General features: G+C 46.9%; 1 protein-coding gene across 8 annotated transcripts in view; it reads left to right on the top strand.

Moving 5' to 3' along the window:
- RAPH1 (Ras association (RalGDS/AF-6) and pleckstrin homology domains 1) overlaps positions 1-20,655 on the top strand; it is a 202,459-nt gene extending 181,804 nt beyond the window's left edge. For all 8 annotated transcript variants that reach the window (XM_068130922.2, XM_068130897.2, XM_068130904.2 and 5 more), the window contains 3 exons: positions 1,036-1,156; positions 17,331-17,473; positions 17,655-20,655. In XM_068130922.2, coding sequence (XP_067987023.2) covers positions 1,036-1,156; positions 17,331-17,473; positions 17,655-19,310 — 1,920 coding nt within the window. In that variant the 3' untranslated portion in view covers positions 19,311-20,655. The remainder of the gene's footprint in view (positions 1-1,035; positions 1,157-17,330; positions 17,474-17,654) is intronic.
- Positions 20,656-21,923: the final 1,268 nt, after the last annotated feature.

Below are 21,923 nucleotides of genomic sequence, written 5' to 3'. Positions count from 1 at the left end.
GACAATGACCGTAAACATACCAGTAAATCCACCAAGGAATGGCTGAAAAGAAAGAAATGGAGTGTTCTGGAATGGCCAAGTCAAAGCCCGGATCTAAATCCCATCGAGATGTTGTGGGGGGGATTTGAAACAAGCTGTGCATGCAAGAAACCCCTCAAACATCCCACAGCTGAAAGAATTCTGCATGGAGGAGAGGGCAAAAACTTCTCCCAGTCGATGTCAGAGACTGGTAGACAGTTATAAGAAACGCCTACTTGAGGTTGTTTCTACCAAAGGGGGCAATACCACCTATTAGAGCCAAGGGTGTACTTACTTTTTCCACATGCGAAATTTGCATTTATGTTTATTTAAATTATACGATGGACTACAAAATGTAAATGTGTCATGATATTTGTTATATTATATCACCTTTATCTATCAATATTGTTGAAATGAAGATCAAATAGCTGTATGTTGAAATATGATGAAAAAGTCAAAACTTTACATGGGGTGTACTTACTTTTTCACATGACTGTGTATATATATATATATATATATATATATATATATATATATATATATATATATATATATATATCATATACATGATGGATGTAATTATTAGGTTTCCTGGGTTGCATTTGAAATTTTCTTTGTCTCTTTAATATCCCTTCATATATCTGGTTGCCTCATGTCCAGCACCTTTGACTAATACATTGTTGTTATGGCCTAACAGCGAAACCAACACACATATGTGGTGTTTCTGGCCTCCAGTGACATTGTGCTGTAATCGGTGATGAGTTAGTCTTTGTTATTTACTGGGGTTCATATTTTCACAAACGGGGCAGTTTCTATGACCAGCAGTGGTGAAATGCTGCCATCCTATGTCACAAAATTATTCACCTCTGTTCCATTATCTGTCTTGCCTTCAATTTATCATGGATATTTGTACAATCCTTCACTGCATCCAATTTACAGTGCTGTAGTTTTAATTATAAGAAGCTTTATGATACGTGATTGGCATGAATGGTAAATTATACTATTCTTCTGTGTCAGTATGGGAGGAAATTCTACGACAACTACCAGGAAGCTGCTCGAAAAGCCGAAGTTGCTTCAGATTGGTCATCTTTGTCCAGCTCCAGCATGAAGTCTGCATCCAGCTCCGGCAGCTTACCAGGTAAGATGTTGTTTTATTTATCGTCACATAAGCTTTGGCTTGAGGTTCACGATCTCGAGCTCAAACTCTGCATCTATCACTAAACTTGCACTCCTCCTGCACAATGTTCACGTTGTGCTGCAGATCTTCCAAGTTGCAGACTTGTTTCACCTGGCCCTCTATCTCTTTAAAATCACTGCAGATCGTTAAATAAAATCATCAATATCCTCATAACGCATTTGTTCCTGGAGTGACACGTTTTCTAATTTATGGGCACTTTGTTAGAACATGCATAAACATTCCCGCACTCTGCAGATTGGCCTCTTATTTGTACATAGATCCATATGGGACATTTATTTTTTGGTGTAAATACTTCCCCCTCCACCACCCTTCTCCACCTCCCTATGTTTACCCTGTTTTATAACATAAGGTGTGTGTGCATGTGCACGTGCAGATAGCAATGTTTGCCCTTTTCTTAGATTTGGATACAATTCCATATCCCAGGGCCAATCTCCACCAAATTTTGCATACGTGCTGGAGGTACCCAGGGTCAGGTCCTGGCCACAAAATAACCCTCCCCCCCCCCCCCTCCAAGAGGGTGGGAAGACAACTTACAATATTTCCCTGGACACGTGGCACAGTGCAAGTGGTTTACTGACCCCTGCTGGAGGAAGGGGATATTGTGGATGGAAAAACGTCGATACTGAAAAACAAAATCCTCTTGCTCCCAGAGGGAGTGGGTATGACTAGTTTAGCACGAGGGATCATTACTTTGCAATACATGTCCCCTAGTGGTCCCAATGAATGTTCTTGTTCCAAGCACTCATCAATTGTGAGCCAAGCCTGGTGTTGGGCTAGCGGCTAGGGTGCCAGCTTAGGATCCTAGGATCCTGGGTTCGAATCCCGGTCGATCGCTGAATTAACGCCAGGGCAGAGGGGTTGACTCAGCCTGTCATCCTTCCAAGGTCGGCTAATTTGAGTACCAGTTCACTGGTAATTCCCTGTTTGTCGTAAAAGGCGACAAAAAGGGGTTGGCGGCAGGAAGGGCATCCGGCCGTAAAACATTGCTTCAAAAAGGGGACCAACAAAAACAACAACAACCACGGTGCCCAAAAAAGGCCAACCCCCGCTTTGCGGGGAAAAATGGCCTCTAAAGGTGTTTTTTTAATTTTATATACAGCAGGACAAATTGTTTAGAACTAGGTATGCAATGCTACAGAATAAGTTGCAGTTTCTGTAACTTATCGTATAGCCATGTACCAAGTTTCAGTTCAATATGTTGAATGTTAAGGGGGAAAAACGTCTGGAAAACTGACCCATGTATAATATGTTCTAGTTTCCAAGTTCAAAAGCCCATAACTCTAAAATTGGCAAAACACCCCAAAACTCAAACCTGTTCTGTGACTTATTATAACAAAGTCATGTACAAAGTTTCAGGCGAATATGTTAAAGGGTATGGGAAGAAAGTCTGGACAACCACAGGTGAGATGGGCAGACAGACGGAGAACAAACCTATAGTCCTCACCGATGAAACCGGTAGGGACTAATAACGAGATAGCCTCAATATCTTAATGGCAGAATGGTTGATTCTATCCTTTCATTCTTCATCATTTCCCACTTTTCTCTCTGCAATTAACCAACCCTAATCCAATCCCCTTTCCATCACTCCCCTCTTTCCTCCATAATCCATGATCCTACTTTCCCTACTTTGCTTGTTTTGTTTTTTTCCATCACCTTCCCTTTCCCTTTTCCAATGCATTTGCTATGTCAATGAACCCTAATGTTTTTGTAGTTCATGTAAAAAGTGCACCTGCAAAGAATATGAATGAATGAATGATCGTTTTAAGGCCATTTTTCCCCACCAGAGAGGGGGTTAGCCTTGCGGGCCCCATGACAATCATGGTTCCCTGTTTGAGGCAATGTTTTTATGGCCGGATGCCCTTCCTGATGCCAACCCTTGGTCACGCTCTTACGATGCGCAGGGATACGGTGTACCTATTCTAAATCTGGGTACACACCGTGATCATTCATCCCAGCAAGCTGGTACTCAATTTGCCGATCTCGGAAGGATGACAGGCGGAGTCAACCCCCCTGGCGTTAATTCAGCGATCGACCGGGATTCGAACCCAGGATCCTGAGATCCCAAGCCGGCACCCTAACCGCTAAGCCAACACCAGGTTACAGCAAAGGTTGAAGTAAAATATTTGGTTGGCGCATCAATGATACTCGCCTTAAATATGGAGGCTCACTGTGAACATTTTAGAAGCACCAGAAAAAACAAGTCTCTGCACACCCAATATACTATATTTGTGGTTAAGTAAAACGGTCTGCCAAAGAGAATGCTATTTAATTACAGGACTACACAAATAAAGAAAACAAATGCTTTGCTGTTATAATTATGTCTTCACTAAACAGATTCAGAGATTCCAAGTAATATACAGACTTGGCATGTAATATGGAATATTTTTTTTGTGGGGGTGAACTTACTTTTCAAGATGTCTTAGAACCAAAAGTTCATTGGAATTATGTTGAAATTATTCTAGATTTTGTTAATGTGACCTTTAAAAGAAACAAAAACCACATTTGACATTTCGAAACAAATAAATTGATCCATGAAAGTGATGTAAACTGATATCGAACTCAATTCACGGACAGTACTGTGTTAAACTTCTGTACGTTTTCCAGAAGTATCTCTTTCTTTTGCACATTAGCCAAAAAATTTTTAACAAAAACAAATGTTAAATTACGACTGGGATTACGGACAGTAAAATTACAGTTCAGTACTTCGTGTAACCCCCACGAGCATTCAGGAGAGCACGTACACGTCGAGGCATGCTGTTCACGAGATTTGCCAAGGTTTGGACAGGAATCGCTTGCCATGCAGTGACAATAGCCTGCTGCAATTCAAGCACAGAGGGAGCCTGCTGGTCCAAGTTGTCGAATTGACACGTTAATTATGCCCACAGGTTCTCTATCGGATTCATATCCGGGGACATGGCAGGCCACTCCATATGCTCTACACCACGGTCAGCAAGAAAGTGTTGGATCATGCGAGCACGATGAGGCCGTGCATTGTCATCTTGGAAGACAAAGTTTCCTCGAAAGGCTGCACGAGCAAATGGAAGCAACGTTTCTTCCAGAATGACCTTGTACTTGAACTGGTTCAGGTTTCCATTCAGAACAACCAGGTCAGTTTTGCCCCCTGCATGAAAAGCAGCCCAAACGGTCACCCGACCACCTCAAGCTTGGACTCTTGGCACTATACAATCTTTGTTGTAGGCTTCATGCACTTGTCTGCGCACTCGGACGTGGCCATCTTGACGATAGACCAGAAATCTACACTCGTCACTGAAGATCACCTGATTCCAGTGTCCTGGCTGCCATTGACGGTGCTCTCTGGCCAACTGCAATCGGCGCTGGCGGTGTTGTCTGGTCTGTCGTGGCTTTCTCAGGGGACGCCTGGCATGATAGCCTGCTTGAACCAGTCGTTGGTTGACTAGCCTTCTGGATACAGGCACATTTGTCAGTTGCTGCCACTCAGCCCTAAGCCGATTAGCTGACTTGGTACGGCCATTGCGGACTAACCGGTGCAGCTGGCGATCATCTCTCCTTGTGGTTCTGCGTGGACGTCCTGGCCTCAGTATTGGAGTAGGGACACCCCTCTGAGCATTTCGTTTCAGGATCTTTGACACCTGACCTTGAGTGATGCCATACTGCCGAGCAATAGCATGCTGTTTCATGCCGTAATTTCGTAAAGCCACCACTCCATGACAAACAGCATTGTCGAGTTGAAGGACCATCTCCAGAGGAAGCGGCAATAACTTTTGGAGACGTGCAGCAGTTGTTTTCCACTAATACAGAACGCAACAACCCTTGTATACCTGACTGTGAAGCCAATCATCAAATGCACCTGTCCATACATTTTGCCACGCCACCTGTGATATAATCCTGTTGTTGACTTCTTGCTGCGACAGACAATCAGTGACATGGTTCTTTTAACAAATAAATCACCAAAGTGTAAAAGAAACTCACCAGATTTATGTACTGAGTTAAGAAAGTAAACCCAAGTCAAGAAAAAAAAAAAATCCATATTAAATGCCAAGTCTGTAGATTAGCATCTTGTGGTTGAGGTTAGCTGACCTTTACATCGTTGTTCTCAGGCCTATGTCTCCCTGAAGCACTAGTCGTAGCTGTGCTCAGGCAAGTAGCATGTCTTGAGCTTGACACTGATCCTTGTGTATCATCCTCCTTATGGATGACAAACAGTGATGATGTGGTGGTTGCCACCTGCTGCAATACCGATGGACTAAAAATAGTTTCTAAAAATGGCCCTGCATTCGAGGAGGTCGAAAATTACCAAAATAATGTTGTACAATCTAGACAGCCCCCAGTCTAAAACTGTACCAACCTCGGAATTGCCATCAATTTATTTTGAGACGTTTTGCTTTCACCCACACGTTATGACAGGGGGAATGAATCTGCATGGGCTCCTGGTTTTTTTCACGAGCCGAAATCAGGAAGTGAACATTAATATGGGTGTAAACAAAAAATTGATGACTCCACTCTGCCGCTCCATAACTCATCCCTCAGATCAGCAGTCTGCAGCCTCCTCACTCTCTGCAGACATGAACAAAATCACAGACTGGTCAAACAAGTGGAACATGTCTTTCAATCCTGACAAATCTCACACTCTTACTATGTCTCTCCGAAAACACCGACTGGACAACCCTCCCATCTACTTTCTCAACAATCCTCTCCAAGAAGTTCTGTCACTCAAGCTTTTGGGTCTCACTATCTGCCATGATCTTTCCTGGGAAAACCACATTTCCAAGCTGGCCTCCAAAGCCAGTCGCCGACTGGGCATCCTCCGTCGTGCGAAGTCCTTCCTTGGCACACCTGAGCTCCTCACCATATAGAAGGCTTTCATCTGCAGCTCAATGGTACTGTGGTAAATGATGTACTCCACTCCTGCTCCTGAAAATCTGAGCCTGAGCTCCTGCTGAGCCTGAAACCTGAGCTCCTGCTCCTGAAACTCCTGAAATTCCACTGCTCTCCCCTCTGGGCTGGTGCTCCTGCCTCACACCGAGCTCGGCTTCACGCTGTTGAAACCAAAGCTCAATGGTACTGTGGTAAATGATGTACTCCACTCCTGCTCCTGAAAATCTGAGCCTGAGCTCCTGAGCCTGAAAACCTGAGCTCCTGAAACTCCTGAAATTCCACTGCTCTCCCCTCTGGGCTGGTGCTCCTGCCTCACACCGAGCTCGGCTTCACGCTGTTGAAACCAAAGCTTTCAGAATCATTGGAATCTCCCGCGATGAAGCTAACTTTGAGGGCCTTTCACTCACTCACCTCAGGCAGGTTGGTGGACTTTCTGTCTTCTACCGACTCCTCTCCAGCCTTCCTCCCCCAGCTCTATCTGTGCTCTGTTGCTCAAATATTCCTACAGGTCGCACAACATCTGCCAGCAACCAACCCTCTTATGGTTAAACTGCCAAAATCAAGACTCTCTGCTCACCTTCACTCTTTCATTCATCCTTTCTCCCGCCTCTGGAACAAACTCCCCCACTCTCTGCAATACCACTCCTCCCTGCAGGTCTTTAAAACATCTGTTCACCACCATCTCTTATCTTCCCCCATCCAAAACCTTGATCTTTTCTACCCCCATTAATTCACCCCAGATCCACTTTTCTGGATGTCCGAGCTGTGTCCATGTAGTTTTTACCTCTCCCACCCCTACTTCCCTTCCCACGCCTCCTCCCCCAAGCCTTCTCCCTCCCACAGATCTCCCGATGTCCCTGCTCTCAAATGTTGCACTTGTGTGCTTCCCTCGCTCTCTCCATCTTGTCTCCTGCTCCCTTTATCGTGTTTTTTGTATCTGTTTGTTTTTTATGATTAATGTTAGCTCTTACACGAGCCTCGATCTTGTATACAAAAATATATATATTGTTGCGGATCTCCCGAAGATCCCGTTACAAAGGTGGGATTAAACCCCTTTTTTTCCCCCTGGGTCTTCGGGTCCGCGAGACCGAATCGCCACTTCCGGGCAAACATGAAAAAGGATATCAGGACAAATTCACACGTACCTTTGGTACCCACGCTGCCACGAAAGCGGGGATCAAGCCTCGCACAAGCCACGCTTAATCGAGTACGCCCGAGCGGAATGCGTATCACGTGACTCGTGCTGTTACTTTTATTGGAACCCGATTCGAGTGGTTTTATTCGTACCATGCGAAGCCAATGGATGGAAGAGACAGGACGGTCAAATCAGAGGAAGAACACAATTTATTGTTATTTACAATGATCCAGAATGAAAGGAAAGGGACACAGAGCAGAGCTTAATCAGTTTAACTTATCCCCAGACAAATGGGCCCACTCACATACATGGGGAGATGGTGGGAGAGAAGTTCGCGCACCAAGCTTGCTTCGCCGTCAGTCACCCCGGGGCAGCTCGCCCGGCGTGGCTCTCTGATGTTCACGGCACGTATCCAGGCGAAGGCAGGCAGGAGGAAATCCTCGCGGCGCGTATGCAGGCAAGGCAGGCAGGAGGAAATCGCGCGTCTGTGGCACGGCGCTGGTCGTTCTTTCGAGCGAGCGATTAATACAGCGCAGAGCACGGGGAACGGGGGAAGTTCGTGTACAATCGGCAATTCAATTCGTTCTGCAGCTCCACTTGCGTTCTTGTCTGCCTTCTGCGTTCTCGTGCCGTCCGTTCTCGTGCGCTCTCCTGATCTCGTTCTCATACGTTCTGCTTAATGGGCTCGGGGCAGGACCTTATATGGCAACTCCCCGATCTTACCCGAATGTTTCAAGCCCCGCCTCCTGCCACAGTGGTAAGCCACTCCCCTCGAGCCCTGATTGGCAGCTCGTTGTTTACCGGCCGTTCGTCCCTTCGGCCGTGGTAGACTTGCCCATGCCTGCCGCATGGCATCCCAGCGCCAAACCAAAAGCATCAAAGCAAAGCGCCAAAAGAACACCTAATCTCACTGGCCTACTCAACGCAAAACTAAACACAGGAAAGGACTACGCTTACATTCACGAAGAAATAACTGAACTTTCGTGAGGCTTCATGTTGTGGTGTAACTAACTAAGAGGGGGAATTAACCTTTATTCCAAAACCGCATCACTACACCCCTCTCTCGTCAGACTCGTCCCGAGTCGAAACCACCAGTGGAACGACCGGTCGAACCGGACATGCAAAATTAATCTTACTTTTAAATGTGACACATAGGTGTGGGTCCCCCTACCATTTACTCTGACCCATGTGTGCGACAGTTTTAACACTTAGATATGTCCCTCCTATTGCGTTGAGCAGCTACCTAACAGTTTCACGCCCACAACTACCCGAGTATTTCCGGAATTTTCAAACGAAACACATAGCCGGTGGGCAGCATTCTTATATTTACAAGCACAAAACTTAACTTTATTTACAATGCTATGACCCAGGACCTGTTCTTTTTGGAAGAGAAGATCGGAGGGGAGAGAAAACACAGCAAATACACACTCAAAAATGGCACTTGCTGCTTGCATCTTGCATCTTGCTTCTTGCTTCTTCTGTGTGCATATATCAAACCGGCTGGCCCCCTGACCGGCATACAGGCCATTTGAAACTTCAAGGCCATCTAAACTTGCACATCTTCTTATGCCTAGCACACAATAATAAAATGCAAAAAAATGCTTTTTTTTTTTTTTTTCATTGGCCAGCAGGGCCGACTGCGTGGCATTAACGCCACTCAAACAAGTGGTCCGAAGGTGCAAGATGATTTTGCAGCAAAATGCTGCACAGCAGAGGTGCAAGGCCACAAGGCTTGTGGTCCATTAGTGTGATGATGTGCAGCAAAAGGTTTGTGGCAGTGAAGTGCTGCACAGGTCGGCTGCACAGGTGCAACAAAGGTGCAGCAAAAGGACTTGACAGCAAAGTGCTGCACAGTTCAGCTGCACAGATGTAGGAAAAACAGGGCCGCAAGGTGCAGAAGGGATGCTGCACAGTTCGATGGTGCTGCACATTTCGATGGTGCTGCACAGTTCGGCCTCCAAAATGGTCCTGGGGCGGGGGGAGAGACAAGGCAAAACAAGCAAAGCGGAAAGCACACAGTGGCACATAGAAGTTCAAGGTGGTGCGGCGCGAGGGACGCGGAAGAGTGAGCAGAGCAGGCTCGTCCCTAACCTTCCGTACCCCCCACCGTTGGCTACACTACCCTAGCCCTCCTTGTATTTACAATCTGTCTCTACGTCTTGTCGCCCATATCCCCCTCTAATTCCAAATTCGTCTCCAAATCCCTCCCAAGAAGGAAGGGATGGAACAAACACAATGTCACCCTTATGTCGTGATGCGTCTCACTACTCAAACAGTTCACAGAGCCTTGGTGTGGAGCTCGTCCTCCTCGGTGATTGGCTGTGGATGGTGCGAAGGGATTTCTTTCATCCTGACTACACTAGCAACGTTAACTCATTTAAACTACCCGGGGTCGTACCCTGCCAATCGGCCTCTTTAAACTATGTGGTTCTAAGAACCCGAATTCCCATTGCCCACACTGTGGTGCTCTCTGAATTTGGGTCTCACTCCTGCAAATTTTCAATCTGTGCCCTCACACAATTTCTGGGCTGGGTCGTGTGGCCCTACTAGCAGGTCTACCTACCTGCGCACCTCCGCCACTGAAGCCGCCACCCGAGCTTACCTGCTCCTCGCGACTACCTAATCGGGGAAGGCCCTCCCTGGCTGCTTACCCCCTCTGTGCCCACTTTGGCATCGGGCAACTCAGGTCCTCTCCTGGGATCCTCGGGCCCCACTCACAAACTTCACTATAACTAACGGTCTCCCAGAGCCTACCTGCGGCCTCACCTGACCGACAAACTACCAGTTTCGGAGTGCCTCAATAACTATATGCAACAATTAAGCCACACGCCCAGCCATTCCACAGTCTCATGCACCCTCCAAAGCACTACTTTCCACTACCTGCACCACAGGTGTCAATATCCATACAATTTACCTGTGCCCTCTACCTGGCTTTACACTACCCACCCCGGGCTTTCTCGAATGGGTTCCACTCTCGCCCCATTCACTCCTTCGCACCATGCATTCTACACCTTTTACTTCCACGCCAAGCATTCCCTCACCAAATATTCGCACACCATTTATCTCGCACACCTTTTGTGCTCACACTCCTCAAACACAATTCCACTTTTTCTCCCACACAACTCCGCACACATTACTACACAACTCCTCACACACACAGCATCATCTATCTACCTCGTTCTCCCCTAAAACGCGTGCTTCCCCGTCATCCCTTTAAACTACGCACACCCTTTTCTTTATCATCCATCTAAGCTACCTGCATCCCCTCTACAGGTCAGGTGTCACAACTTAAATCTTGTCCTCTACTCTCTGCTAGATCCCTAGCATTATCCTAGCCCTCCCTCGACTAGCTACGTTGCCCCATGGAGGCAACAATTGCTGGCACCTCCATGTGCCTATCACTGCCATCCCCCTAAACTCGTGCTCATGGGCCCCGTCGTGTGAGGAATGGTGACACTACCATTCCCCCACGTGGGGTACACTACTCTCGCAGTCCACTGCGCTACGAGCCTCTCCAAGTGGATGTTCGTTGTCACAGCTCGACCTTGAAGGGCCGAGCGATCCATTCGGGTGGTTGGGCACCTGTATGGGGTGTCCGTCCGGCATTTTCGATCCAAGGGGGGAGGTATAGCTGGGCCTAGGTGCAGGGCTCCATCCCTGCGCGGGGCCTAGCGGTCCCACGCACGGTGACCCAACCGGCCACGGTCGGAGCACCGCACCCGAAAGGGTGCGCGGCTCTGAAAACTCCTACCTCCCCTTGAACCTCGCCGATTGCGTTTGCCGCCATGGCACGGCACCAGCCATACAGTGCGGGGGCCGGCACGAATCGTGCACGCTGGTCCTTGTGAGACCGACGCGGCACCGATCCCCACCGGTCCCTGCAGCACACCACTCACCGAGGGCTCGCGTCTGCTACCCGTCCCACTAGGCGCTACCCCCCCCCCCCTCCACCCCCCCCCCCCCCCCGGCAGTGTCGATGCTTGAGTCGCGTCCTCACACCTCGTGACCCACTCCACATTCGCACACCCAGGCGCCCCCGCGCCTCCCACACACTCCGTTACACACTCTTTCTGCACACAGCCTGGTGTGCATTCTCCCTCACACTCTGTTATTGCACACTTTGGTGCACACCACCCAGGTGCACACGCACCTTTCACGCACCCCATCATCGCACACCCTGGCGCACACTTTTCTCGCACACAGTCCGGTGTGCCTTCTGGCGCACACTTTTCCTCCACGCACTCTTCTCGTACACATTCCGTAACACCCTCGGGTGTGCACTCCTGCACACACTCTGGCATGCACTCCAGCACACACTCCATAACACACATCTCCTGCACACTCCGGTGCACACTTTTCCATTACACACTCCGTAAGACACGCTTTTCCTGCACACTCCGGCGCACACTTTTCCGTTACACACTCCGTAACACTTTTCCTGCACACTCCGGCACACACTTTTCCGTTACACACTCCATAACACACTCGTCTCCTGCACACTCCGGCGCACACTTTTCCGTTACACACTCCACAACACACTCTTTTCCTGCACACTCCGGCGCACACTTTTCCCTCACATACTCGGGTACGGACTCCCTCTCACACTCCATACCAGTCGCCCTCGTACACCGCACAATGGGCCTTTCGCGAATCGTACCAGTCGCCCTCGTACACGGCACAATGGGCCCATCGCGAACGCCCTGGTCTCGCCTTTCTCCCAAGCACGCCGAAAACCCATTCGCGCCAAACACATTCGCGCCATTTTCGTAACTCACCTCGGGGACCTCCTTCCCCGGCTGCACCTGCAAACTTTCCATTGAGTTAGCAAGCCCGGCATCACGGTGCAAATACAGACTTTGCGCGGGTTCCATCACCTTCTCCCGTGATTTATTCACCTTCTCTCCCGTCTCTTCAGCCCCAATTGTTTCTTTTTCCTCGGCGATCGCCGGCGCCCATAAAATTTTCTTTTCCAACTCGACCCTCGCCGGCGCCCCCAAAATTTTATTTTCCATTGCTACGATCGCCGGCTCCTCTACACCTCGTGTCGTGACTCCCATAGCCCCAGTCAACTTGGTTGTGCTTCGCTCTACCTCGCTCCCCACGCGTTCCTCACACCGTGTCACCTCGTCGCGTACCACCGCGACCTTCCCGCTCAACCTGCGCCCAATGTCCTCCCCCGCCTTTTTCATGTCCCTTTTTGTCCCCCGTCGCTCAGCGGAGCGAAAGGGGGACTATGGCTTTCCCCTCTGTCCGTGTGTCCGTTCGTCCGTGCGTGCGTGCGTGCGGGCGTGCGTACGGGCGTGCGTGCGTAAGCGAAGGACCGCATTCGAATTTGGTGTGTGGGAGCAACCCACGTCAAAATCCAAGATGGCCGCCGCCATGTATGTCTGATGCCATGTATGTCTGAACCTTGTAACCTGCATATCTTGAAAAATAAGCGAAGTACCAACTTCTAATCTGGTGTGTGGGTGTATCTGGGCATATGGAAGAACGCTATTGAAAATTGGGTCGCCACGTCAAAATCCAAGATGGCCGCCACCATATATATGTCTGAAACTTGTGAGCGAAATATCTCGAAAAATAAGCGAAGTACCAACGTCTAATCTTGGATTTTGGCCTTTCTCGGGCCTTTCTCGGGCCTTTTGGCCTTTCTCGGTCGCCACGTCAAAAGCCAAGATGGCCGCCGCCATGTATGTCTGATGCCATTTATGTCTGAACCTTGTAACCTGCATATCTTGAAAAATAAGCAAAGTACCAACGTCTAATTTGGTGCGTGGGTGTATCTCGGCATAAGGAAGAACGCTATTGAAAATTGGGTCGCCACGTCAAAATCCAAGATGGCCGCCACCATATATATGTCTGAACCTTGTGAGCGAAATATCTTCAAAAATAAGCGAAGTACCAACTTCTAATCTGGTGTGTTGGTGTATCTAGGCACAAGCAAGAACGCTGTTTAAAATTGGGTCGCCACGTCAAAATCCAAGATGGCCGCCGCCATGTATGTCTGATGCCATGTATGTCTGAACCTTGTAACCTGCATATCTTGAAAAATAAGCAAAGTACCAACGTCTAATTTGGTGCGTGGGTGTATCTCGGCATAAGGAAGAACGCTATTGAAAATTGGGTCGCCACGTCAAAATCCAAGATGGCCGCCACCATATATATGTCTGAACCTTGTGAGCGAAATATCTTGAAAAATAAGCGAAGTACCAACTTCTAATCTGGTGTGTTGGTGTATCTAGGCACAAGCAAGAACGCTGTTTAAAATTGGGTCGCCACGTCAAAATCCAAGATGGCCGCCGCCATGTATGTCTGAACCTTGTGAGATGAATATCTTGAAAAATAAGCGAAGTACCAACTTCTAATTTGGTGTGTGGGTGTATCTCGGAAAAAGGAAGAACACTATTGAAAATTGGGTCGCCACGTCAAAATCCAAGATGGCCGCCACCATATATATGTCTGAAACTTGTGAGCGAAATATCTCGAACAATAAGCGAAGTACCAACGTCTAATCTGGTGTGTGGGTGTATCTATTGGGTCGCCACGTCAAAATCCAAGATGGCCGCCACCATGTATGTCTGAACCTTGAGATGAATATCTTGAAAAATAAGCGAAGTATCAACTTCTAATCTGGTGTGTGGGTGTATCTCTGCATAAGGACGAACGCTATTGAAAATTGGGTCACCACGTCAAAATCCAAGATGGCCGCCACCATATATATGTCTGAAACCTGTGAACAAAATATCTCGAACAATAAGCGAAGTACCAACGTCTAATCTGGTGTGTGGGTGTATCTATTGGGTCGCCACGTCAAAATCCAAGATGGCCACTGCCATGTATGTCTGAACCTTGAGATGAATATCTTGAAAAATAAGCGAAGTACCAACTTCTAATTTGGTGTGTGGGTGTATCTCGACATAAGGAAGAAGGCTATTGAAAATTGCGTCGCCACGTCAAAATCCAAGATGGCCGCCACCATATATATGTCTGAACCTTGTGAGCGAAATATCTTGAAAAATAAGCGAAGTACCAACTTCTAATCTGGTGTGTGGGTGTATCTAGGCACAAGCAAGAACTCTGTTTAAAATTGAGTCGCCACGTCAAAATCCAAGATGGCCACTGCCATGTATGTCTGAACCTTGAGATGAATATCTTGAAAAATAAGCGAAGTACCAACTTCTAATTTGGTGTGTGGGTGTATCTCGACATAAGGAAGAAGGCTATTGAAAATTGCGTCGCCACGTCAAAATCCAAGATGGCCGCCACCATATATATGTCTGAACCTTGTGAGCGAAATATCTTGAAAAATAAGCGAAGTACCAACTTCTAATCTGGTGTGTGGGTGTATCTAGGCACAAGCAAGAACTCTGTTTAAAATTGAGTCGCCACGTCAAAATCCAAGATGGCCGCCGCCATGTATGTCTGAACCTTGTGAGATGAATATCTTGAAAAATAAGCGAAGTACCAACTTCTAATTTGGTGTGTGGGTGTATCTCGGCATAAGGAAGAACGCTATTGTAAATTGGGTCGCCACGTCAAAATCCAAGATGGCCGCCACCATATATATGTCTGAACATTGTGAGCGTAATATCTTGAAAAATAAGCAAAGCACCAACTTCTAATCTGGTGTTTCGGTGTATCTAGGCACAAGGAAGAACGCTATTGAAAATTGGGTCGCCACGTCAAAATCCAAAATGGCCGCCGCCATGTATGTCTGAACCTTGTGAGCGGAATATCTTGAAAAATAAGCGAAGTACCAACTTATAATCTGGTGTGTGGGTGAATCTAGGCACAAGGAAGAACGCTATTGAAAATTGGGTGGCCACGTCAAAATCCAATATAGCCACTTCCATGTATGTCTGAACCTTGTGAGCGAAATATCATATCATCGCATGTTTTTCTGCGTCTTAAACTTTGTCAACTCACATCACTTCACCGACGGGGGACCTAGGCGTAACGCTTGTTGACTCTGCCATCATGTTTTTTCTTTCAGGGGTAGTTTTGTCCCCCTGGGTATCCAATGCTTTCTTCAATTCACCTTTCATTTCTTTCAATTGACCACCCATTTTGTTTTCCAACCCCGCCATGTTACACCTTGCTTCGTCCCTCATTTCTTTCATTTCCCGTCTTGATTTGTCCCCCTCCATTTTCATGGATGCCATGAATTGAGTTATGAGTAACTGCAGGTCCAAACCCGCTGGCACCGCGGGCTCGGCTCCTGCCACCACGTGCCAGGCGCCGCCATTTTCTTCGCCAGCTACCGCACCCTCATCAATTTTCCCTTCGTCTACCAACTCCTCCTGCGGGTCCTGGGTCATTAATTCTTCTTCTATTTCATCTTCCATGATCCCCACCGGCATTTGACCGCCTTGGCCAGCCATGGTACGAATTTAAATTTGGCTTTTAAAACTAAATTTCGTTCGCTCGTAATTTTGAGTGCGTGAAGCACACTCTAGGTCCAATTATCTCACACTCCCAAACACCAATTTGCTGTGGCCAATTTGTCCAAAAAAAAATTCCCAGCGTTCAAATCCCATTCCATTGACACCAAATTGTTGCGGATCTCCCGAAGCCCGTTCCCGTTACAAATGGGGAATTAAACCCCTTTTTCCCCCCTGGGTCTTTGGGTCCGCGAGACCGAATCGCCACTTCCGGGCAAACGTGAAAAAGGGTATCAGGACAAATTCACACGTACCTTTGGTACCCACGCTGCCACGAAAGCAGGGATCAAGCCTCGCACAAGCCACGCTTAATCGAGTACGCTCGAGCGGAATGCGTATCACGTGACTCGTGCTGTTACTTTTATTGGAACCCGATTCGAGCGGTTTTATTTGTACCATGCGAAGCCAATGGATGGAAGAGACAGGACGGTCAAATCAGAGGAAGAACACAATTTATTATTATTTACAATGATCCAGAATGAAAGGAAAGGGACACAGAGCAGAGCTTCATCAGTTTAACTTATTCCCAGACAAATGGGCCCACTCACATACACAGGGAGATGGAGTTAGAGAAGTTTGCGTGCCAAGCGCGCTTCGCCATCAGTTGCCCCGGGGCAGCTCGCCCGGCGTGGCTCTCCGATGTTCACGGCACGTATCCAGGCAAAGGCAGGCAGGAGTAAATCTCACGGCGCGTATGCAGGCAAAGGCAGGCAGGAGTAAATCGCGCGTCTGTGGCCCGGCGCGGGTGTTCTTTCGAGCGAGCGATTAATACAGCGCAGAACATGGGGAACGGGGGAAGTTCTTGTACAATCGGCAATTCAATTCATTCTGCAGCTTCACTCGCATTCTCGTCTGCCTTCTGCGTTCTGCGTTCTCGTGCCGTCCGTTCACCTGCGATCTCGTGTGCTCTCCTGATCTCGTTCTCATACGTTCTGCTTAATGGGTTCGGGGCAGGACCTTATATGGCACCTCCCCGATCGTACCCGAATGTTCCAAGCCCCGACTCCTGCCGCAGTGGTAAGCCACTCCCCTTGAGCCCTGATTGGCGGCTCATTGCTTACCGGCCACTCCCCCTGCCGCTCGTCCCTTCGGCCATGGTAGACTTGCCCAGGCCTGCCACGTGGCATCCCAGCGCCAAACCAAAAGCATCAAAGCAAAGCTCCAAAAGAACACCTAATCTCACTGGCCTACTCAACGCAAAACTAAACACAGGAAAGGACTACACTTACATTCACGAAGAAATAACTGAACTATCACGAGGCTTCATGTTGTGGTGTAACTAACTAAGAGGGGGAATTAACCTTTATTCCAAAACCGCAACAATATATACTGTATATATATCTGCAAACTAGGCAAATGTTTTATTTCTATTTTATGACGACTTCATTTAATTGTGTTGGAGAACTACTTCCCCCCCTGCTCCCTCTCTCGCTCCCCTATCTCCACTCCTCCCACCCCCTTCCACCATCGGTGGGTGAGTTTATGTCAGAATTCAATGAAGCAAATGTTACATCAGAAAGTGTAAGTGGTTTTGTTTGTTTGATTATCCTCCTCACGCCTTTCAGTGTATAAGCTTTGCGAGACAGTTTCAAAGTGTAATTGGTGTTGTTGATCATTTCCTCACTCGCATGATTACATTTAGGAAAGTCTGTTTTGCCTATATGTCATTTGTCTTGTGCAGAGTCTCACTCTGCGCAGTCCGGACAGTCAGACAGTGGGGTGTCAGATGTTCAGCCTTCCAGCCATGCACGCTCTCAGAGCATTGTGAGCACTATGTTCTCAGAGGCGTGGAAACGTGGAACACAGATCGAGGAACAAAACAAGGTGAACACATACCGCACTCTTACTCAAACAAACAGAACATGGCCTTTTCAGTGCACACATTTTCAATTATGATACCTCCACCTGGTAAATGTGGTGGAACAGAACAAAAATGTTCATCATGTTAGTGAAGTATGTTTGAAAATTGGGATGAGACAGTGAATGATCTTTACCAATTTTTTAGGAGAAGCATGTGAGAACTGATGGAGAAGTGAAGACGCCAGCTCTACAGTGCAGCAGCATCCAGTCTCGACCACAGTCAGGATGGGAAGCTGTTCCTCCACCTCCTCCACCCCTACCTCCATCTTTTTCAAAGCATGCCCAGAATCCCCCACCACCACCCCCTCTTCCAGCAGCATGGCTTTCTCCACACAAGCTCACTGTGCATTCTGCGCCAGCTTCACCAGCCCATCGTATGTCTAATTCTTCAATGGAGGCTAATTCTGTTGGCCCTGTTCCTTCATCTCCATCAATACCTAAAACTCCCTGGAAGAAGGTAACAACATCTGCAATACCACCTGCTCCCCTACCTCCACCTCTTTTACAACCTGTATTTCAAGTTTCAACTCTGCCATCATCTTCCCAGCAGCCTTCTGTGGGACCAAACCTGCACCTCAAGCTTCCTGTTTCACATCCCATTCCTCCTCCACCTCCCAAGTCTCCCTCTATAACACAGCCCTTGGCCAAGTCCATTGGGAAACAGCAGTTTTCTCAGAATCCTACAACTGCTTCCATTTCACCTCTTACTTCCCCAATGAAAATCTCACCACCCACCTCCCTGTCCAGCCAAGATCTACCGCTTCCACCTCCTCCACCAACACCTCCGGCCAACTCTTCTCCACCAAGCAAGCTGCCCAAGCCTCACTTTCCTATGGGCAACGGCTTCCCGCCCGTGGTTTCTGGCTCTCAGACACCATTCTCTGGGCTCGCTGGCCATCCAAAGAGCGCACAATGCATTCAGTCTTTACGTGGCTGCAAGAAGCCCCCACCTTTACCCCAGCGGCAAACAAGTGTTAAAGGTTTGGATGGAGGTATGTATTTCCAAGAATCTACCCACAACAAGTTGGGCAAGGTTACATCAGTGGGAAAATGTTCTGGTCCTCCTCCACCTCCTGCTAAGCCAGAACCAAGGCCCGTGTTCTTTCCCAATTCAGTCAGCCACAATACAGATCTGCCTTTCCCTCCTCCACCCAGCAGTGATCTCGACTTTCCTCCACCACCACCTCCTGAAGACCTGGCATGCTTTCCACCTCTACCACCACCACCACCACCACTTTCTTTGGATTGTTATGCCGTTCCTCTTCCAACACCACCAAAGCTCTCATCAGCATATTCTGCGGTGATACCGAATTCTCCATCACGTATCAATGACGTGCCAATTACACCTCCCCCAACACCTCCCAAACCAAGCAGCAAAACTCCAACTCCATTTGGCAGCCCAGCTGCAGTAGCAAACAAAAAGCCTGCACCCCCTATGTTGCCCAAACGAAGTGATAGTACACGTTTGACAACCAGAGAAACTCCATGTTCCCCTGGCAGAAATCAGGCTCCGGATATGACGCCCTTATCACCGACGAGACCAGGCAGTGAACTGGCGCAGGCCAATTTCCTTGCTGATCTGAACCGAACACTGCAGCGGAAGTCATTCAAGCATCATGGGCCTAGCCAACCACATGCCACCTTGGATGACATGGCACTTCCACCTCCCCCTCCGGAATTGCTTTCAGACTCGCATTACTCATCCGCCCAGGCTTCAGTATCCAAGTATGCAACATTGCGGCGAGGCCCACCCCCTGCACCACCAAAACGTGATCATAACACCCGGCTCACGTTTGACTAACAATGCACTTGCTTGATGATATGGCATTTCAGCCATTTGTTGGGTGTATCGCTGCACAGGTAGTTGCTACCACAAAGTACTGACTCATTGATTGTAGCCACTTTCAGAATTGTTTGCGCTTTCTTCATTTGGCTGCAGCTCTCTTTCTCTCCCATTTCAAGAACTTGCAGTTTTATCTCTGACCTGTCCCGCACCAAGAAGATGACACTGCCGTCATGGCACTCGTAATGGATTGTACTCCTCGGTCCATGCACAATCATTTTTGTACATACGAAGATATTGTCCAAAGTCGTTTCTTATTCTTTTTTGCCCATGCAAGTGCGCATCATCCAAAAATTTCCTACCTGCACGCAGTTTTAGAAATGCAACTACTTTTGAAGCTACATATTGACCTTCTTGTAGTCATTTCCTGGTCTGAACGTTTATCCCTTTTTCACAAGAACATGAGCAACACAGTGTTGTCACACTATGCATCGTTAAGGTCTGTTTAATTGATTTTGCACCTGAGTGAGTGTTGTACCACTTGCATGCCATTGCCATGTGACTGATTGGGTTTCTTTCTTTTTGTAGTCCTGCCAAAGAGAGCACCAGAGGTGTTTTAGCCAATGAGTGCTGAACCACCACTCTGGATATAAAACCTCGAGTTGTTTTCTCTGCTGCAAGCTTATGAACCCTCATTTTTTATTTTCCTCTTTCTGCTGATTCCAGCTCGATGAGCATCCGTATTGCAGCCACCAATGGAACGGGCCATTATGTGAATATTGTTTTTAAAATGTTTTTGGGGTGTTAAAAATTGCACTGCTTTGCACAATGACTTCGACGGAATTTTCTGCAACAAATCGTGCAATTGCAAAATTTTGCCATGAATAAGAGTGATACATTTCGCAGACGAACTGTTCCAAATGAAGGCATTTCCTCCATACTGAATTGACCATGAGTCCCCGAATTCTGCACCTTCTTCAAACAGTACCATTGAGGACTTGCTTTCAAGAATTTGCCTTTACCCATGTGAGACTAATGTCGTGTCCTTATTTTACAGTTGATTGTACCCGTTAATATCTCAAAGTTGATGTTCTTGTTCTTGTGTATTGCTCTGTGGCTATGTTATCGATATATCAAGTTACCATTTCCTTATGGGCTGAACTTGAGATGAAAATTTGAGATCGGGACGTCACTAAATGCTATTTAGGAATCAAAAACGTAGCGAAACCATTCATGTGCTTCATTATTAGTGAATGCGAAAACAATTTTGTTTATAAAATCACCTTTAAAGACCCCATATCAACTTACCTACGATACTTCATCAAATGCTAATAAATTGTTTATATGCATTATTTATCAAATACCCATTGTGCAATCGACATTTTTTTTGTGAAATACGTTTTATTAACTGCCTGCGCTACAAGCAGCCAACTGACCGACTGATTGGCTGACGGTTGGCCGTGTAACGTAAATAGGGAGGAGTTTGCTTAACGTCGGCTCGTCACAGTTTTCAGGTCAACTTGAAAATGCTAAGGATTAATCAAGTTAAAGGCATAAATGTTTATCATGCTTTAACGGAGTATTGCTTTAGAGTGTTTAAATACAATTGCAGATGGGGTGAGCCTTGGTAAATTTCCATGAGACCAACTTTTTATCAGCTGAATGGGTTTGGAAAGTCAGATTGGTTCTCACAGACTTGAAAAGGCCCAAGCAACATTCCTTTCTTTGTGATAAACATATCGGTGAAGTGTTGTGACCAGCGACCCGATTAATGTAATATTTTGCAATAAACATCCAACACAAACGTAAACTAAAGGACAATGCTGCACCAACAATATTTGAGCGAAAAATCACTGTCAGCCACCATTACACCGACTAATGTTCGGCCTCACATGGCTGTCAGCAGCAGTAGACCTTATGAGAGTGTGACCAATACCGCCGTACACCTGATTGAGCAACACTTGTGTGAAGAATTGAACATCCCAAAGCTCGAACGTGCTACTGCGGATAATCTTCACAGAAAGTAAGTTGATATATATACATATATATATATATATATACAGGCACGTGAAAAAGTAAGTACACCCCATATAAAGTTTTGACTTTTTCAACATATTTCAACATACATCTATTTGATCTTTATTTCAACAATATTGACAGATAAAGGTGATATAATATAACAAATATCATGAAACATTTACATTTTGTAGTCCATTGTATAATTTAAATAAACATAAATGCAAATTTTGCATGTGGAAAAAGTAAGTAGACTCCATGAAATGTTTTTTTTAATCTTTTTAACATATGTGGACCTATCAATATTTGATCTTCATTTAAACAGTATCAAAAGATAAAGGTGATCTAATTGAACAAAAAACAATGAAAAATTGACTTTGCAATAATTAATTTATTCAACAAAAAATTAATAGAGATGCCATTTCCTTCTGTGGAAAAAGTAAGTACACCCTTGGCTCTAATAGGTGGTGTTGCCCCCTTTGGCAGAAGCAACCTCAAGTACGCATTTCTTATAACTGTCTACCAGTCTCTGACATCGACTGGGATAAATTTTTGCCCACTCCTCCATGCAGAATTCTTTCAGCTGTGCGATGTTTGAGGGGTTTCTTGCATGCA

The sequence above is a fragment of the Myxine glutinosa genome, chromosome 1, assembly GCF_964187855.1.
Source record: "Myxine glutinosa chromosome 1, kmMyxGlut1.1, whole genome shotgun sequence".
NCBI lineage: Eukaryota > Metazoa > Chordata > Myxini > Myxiniformes > Myxinidae > Myxine > Myxine glutinosa.
The sequence above is the reverse complement of the archived record's forward strand: the minus strand, read 5'-3'. Positions and strand labels throughout refer to the sequence as shown.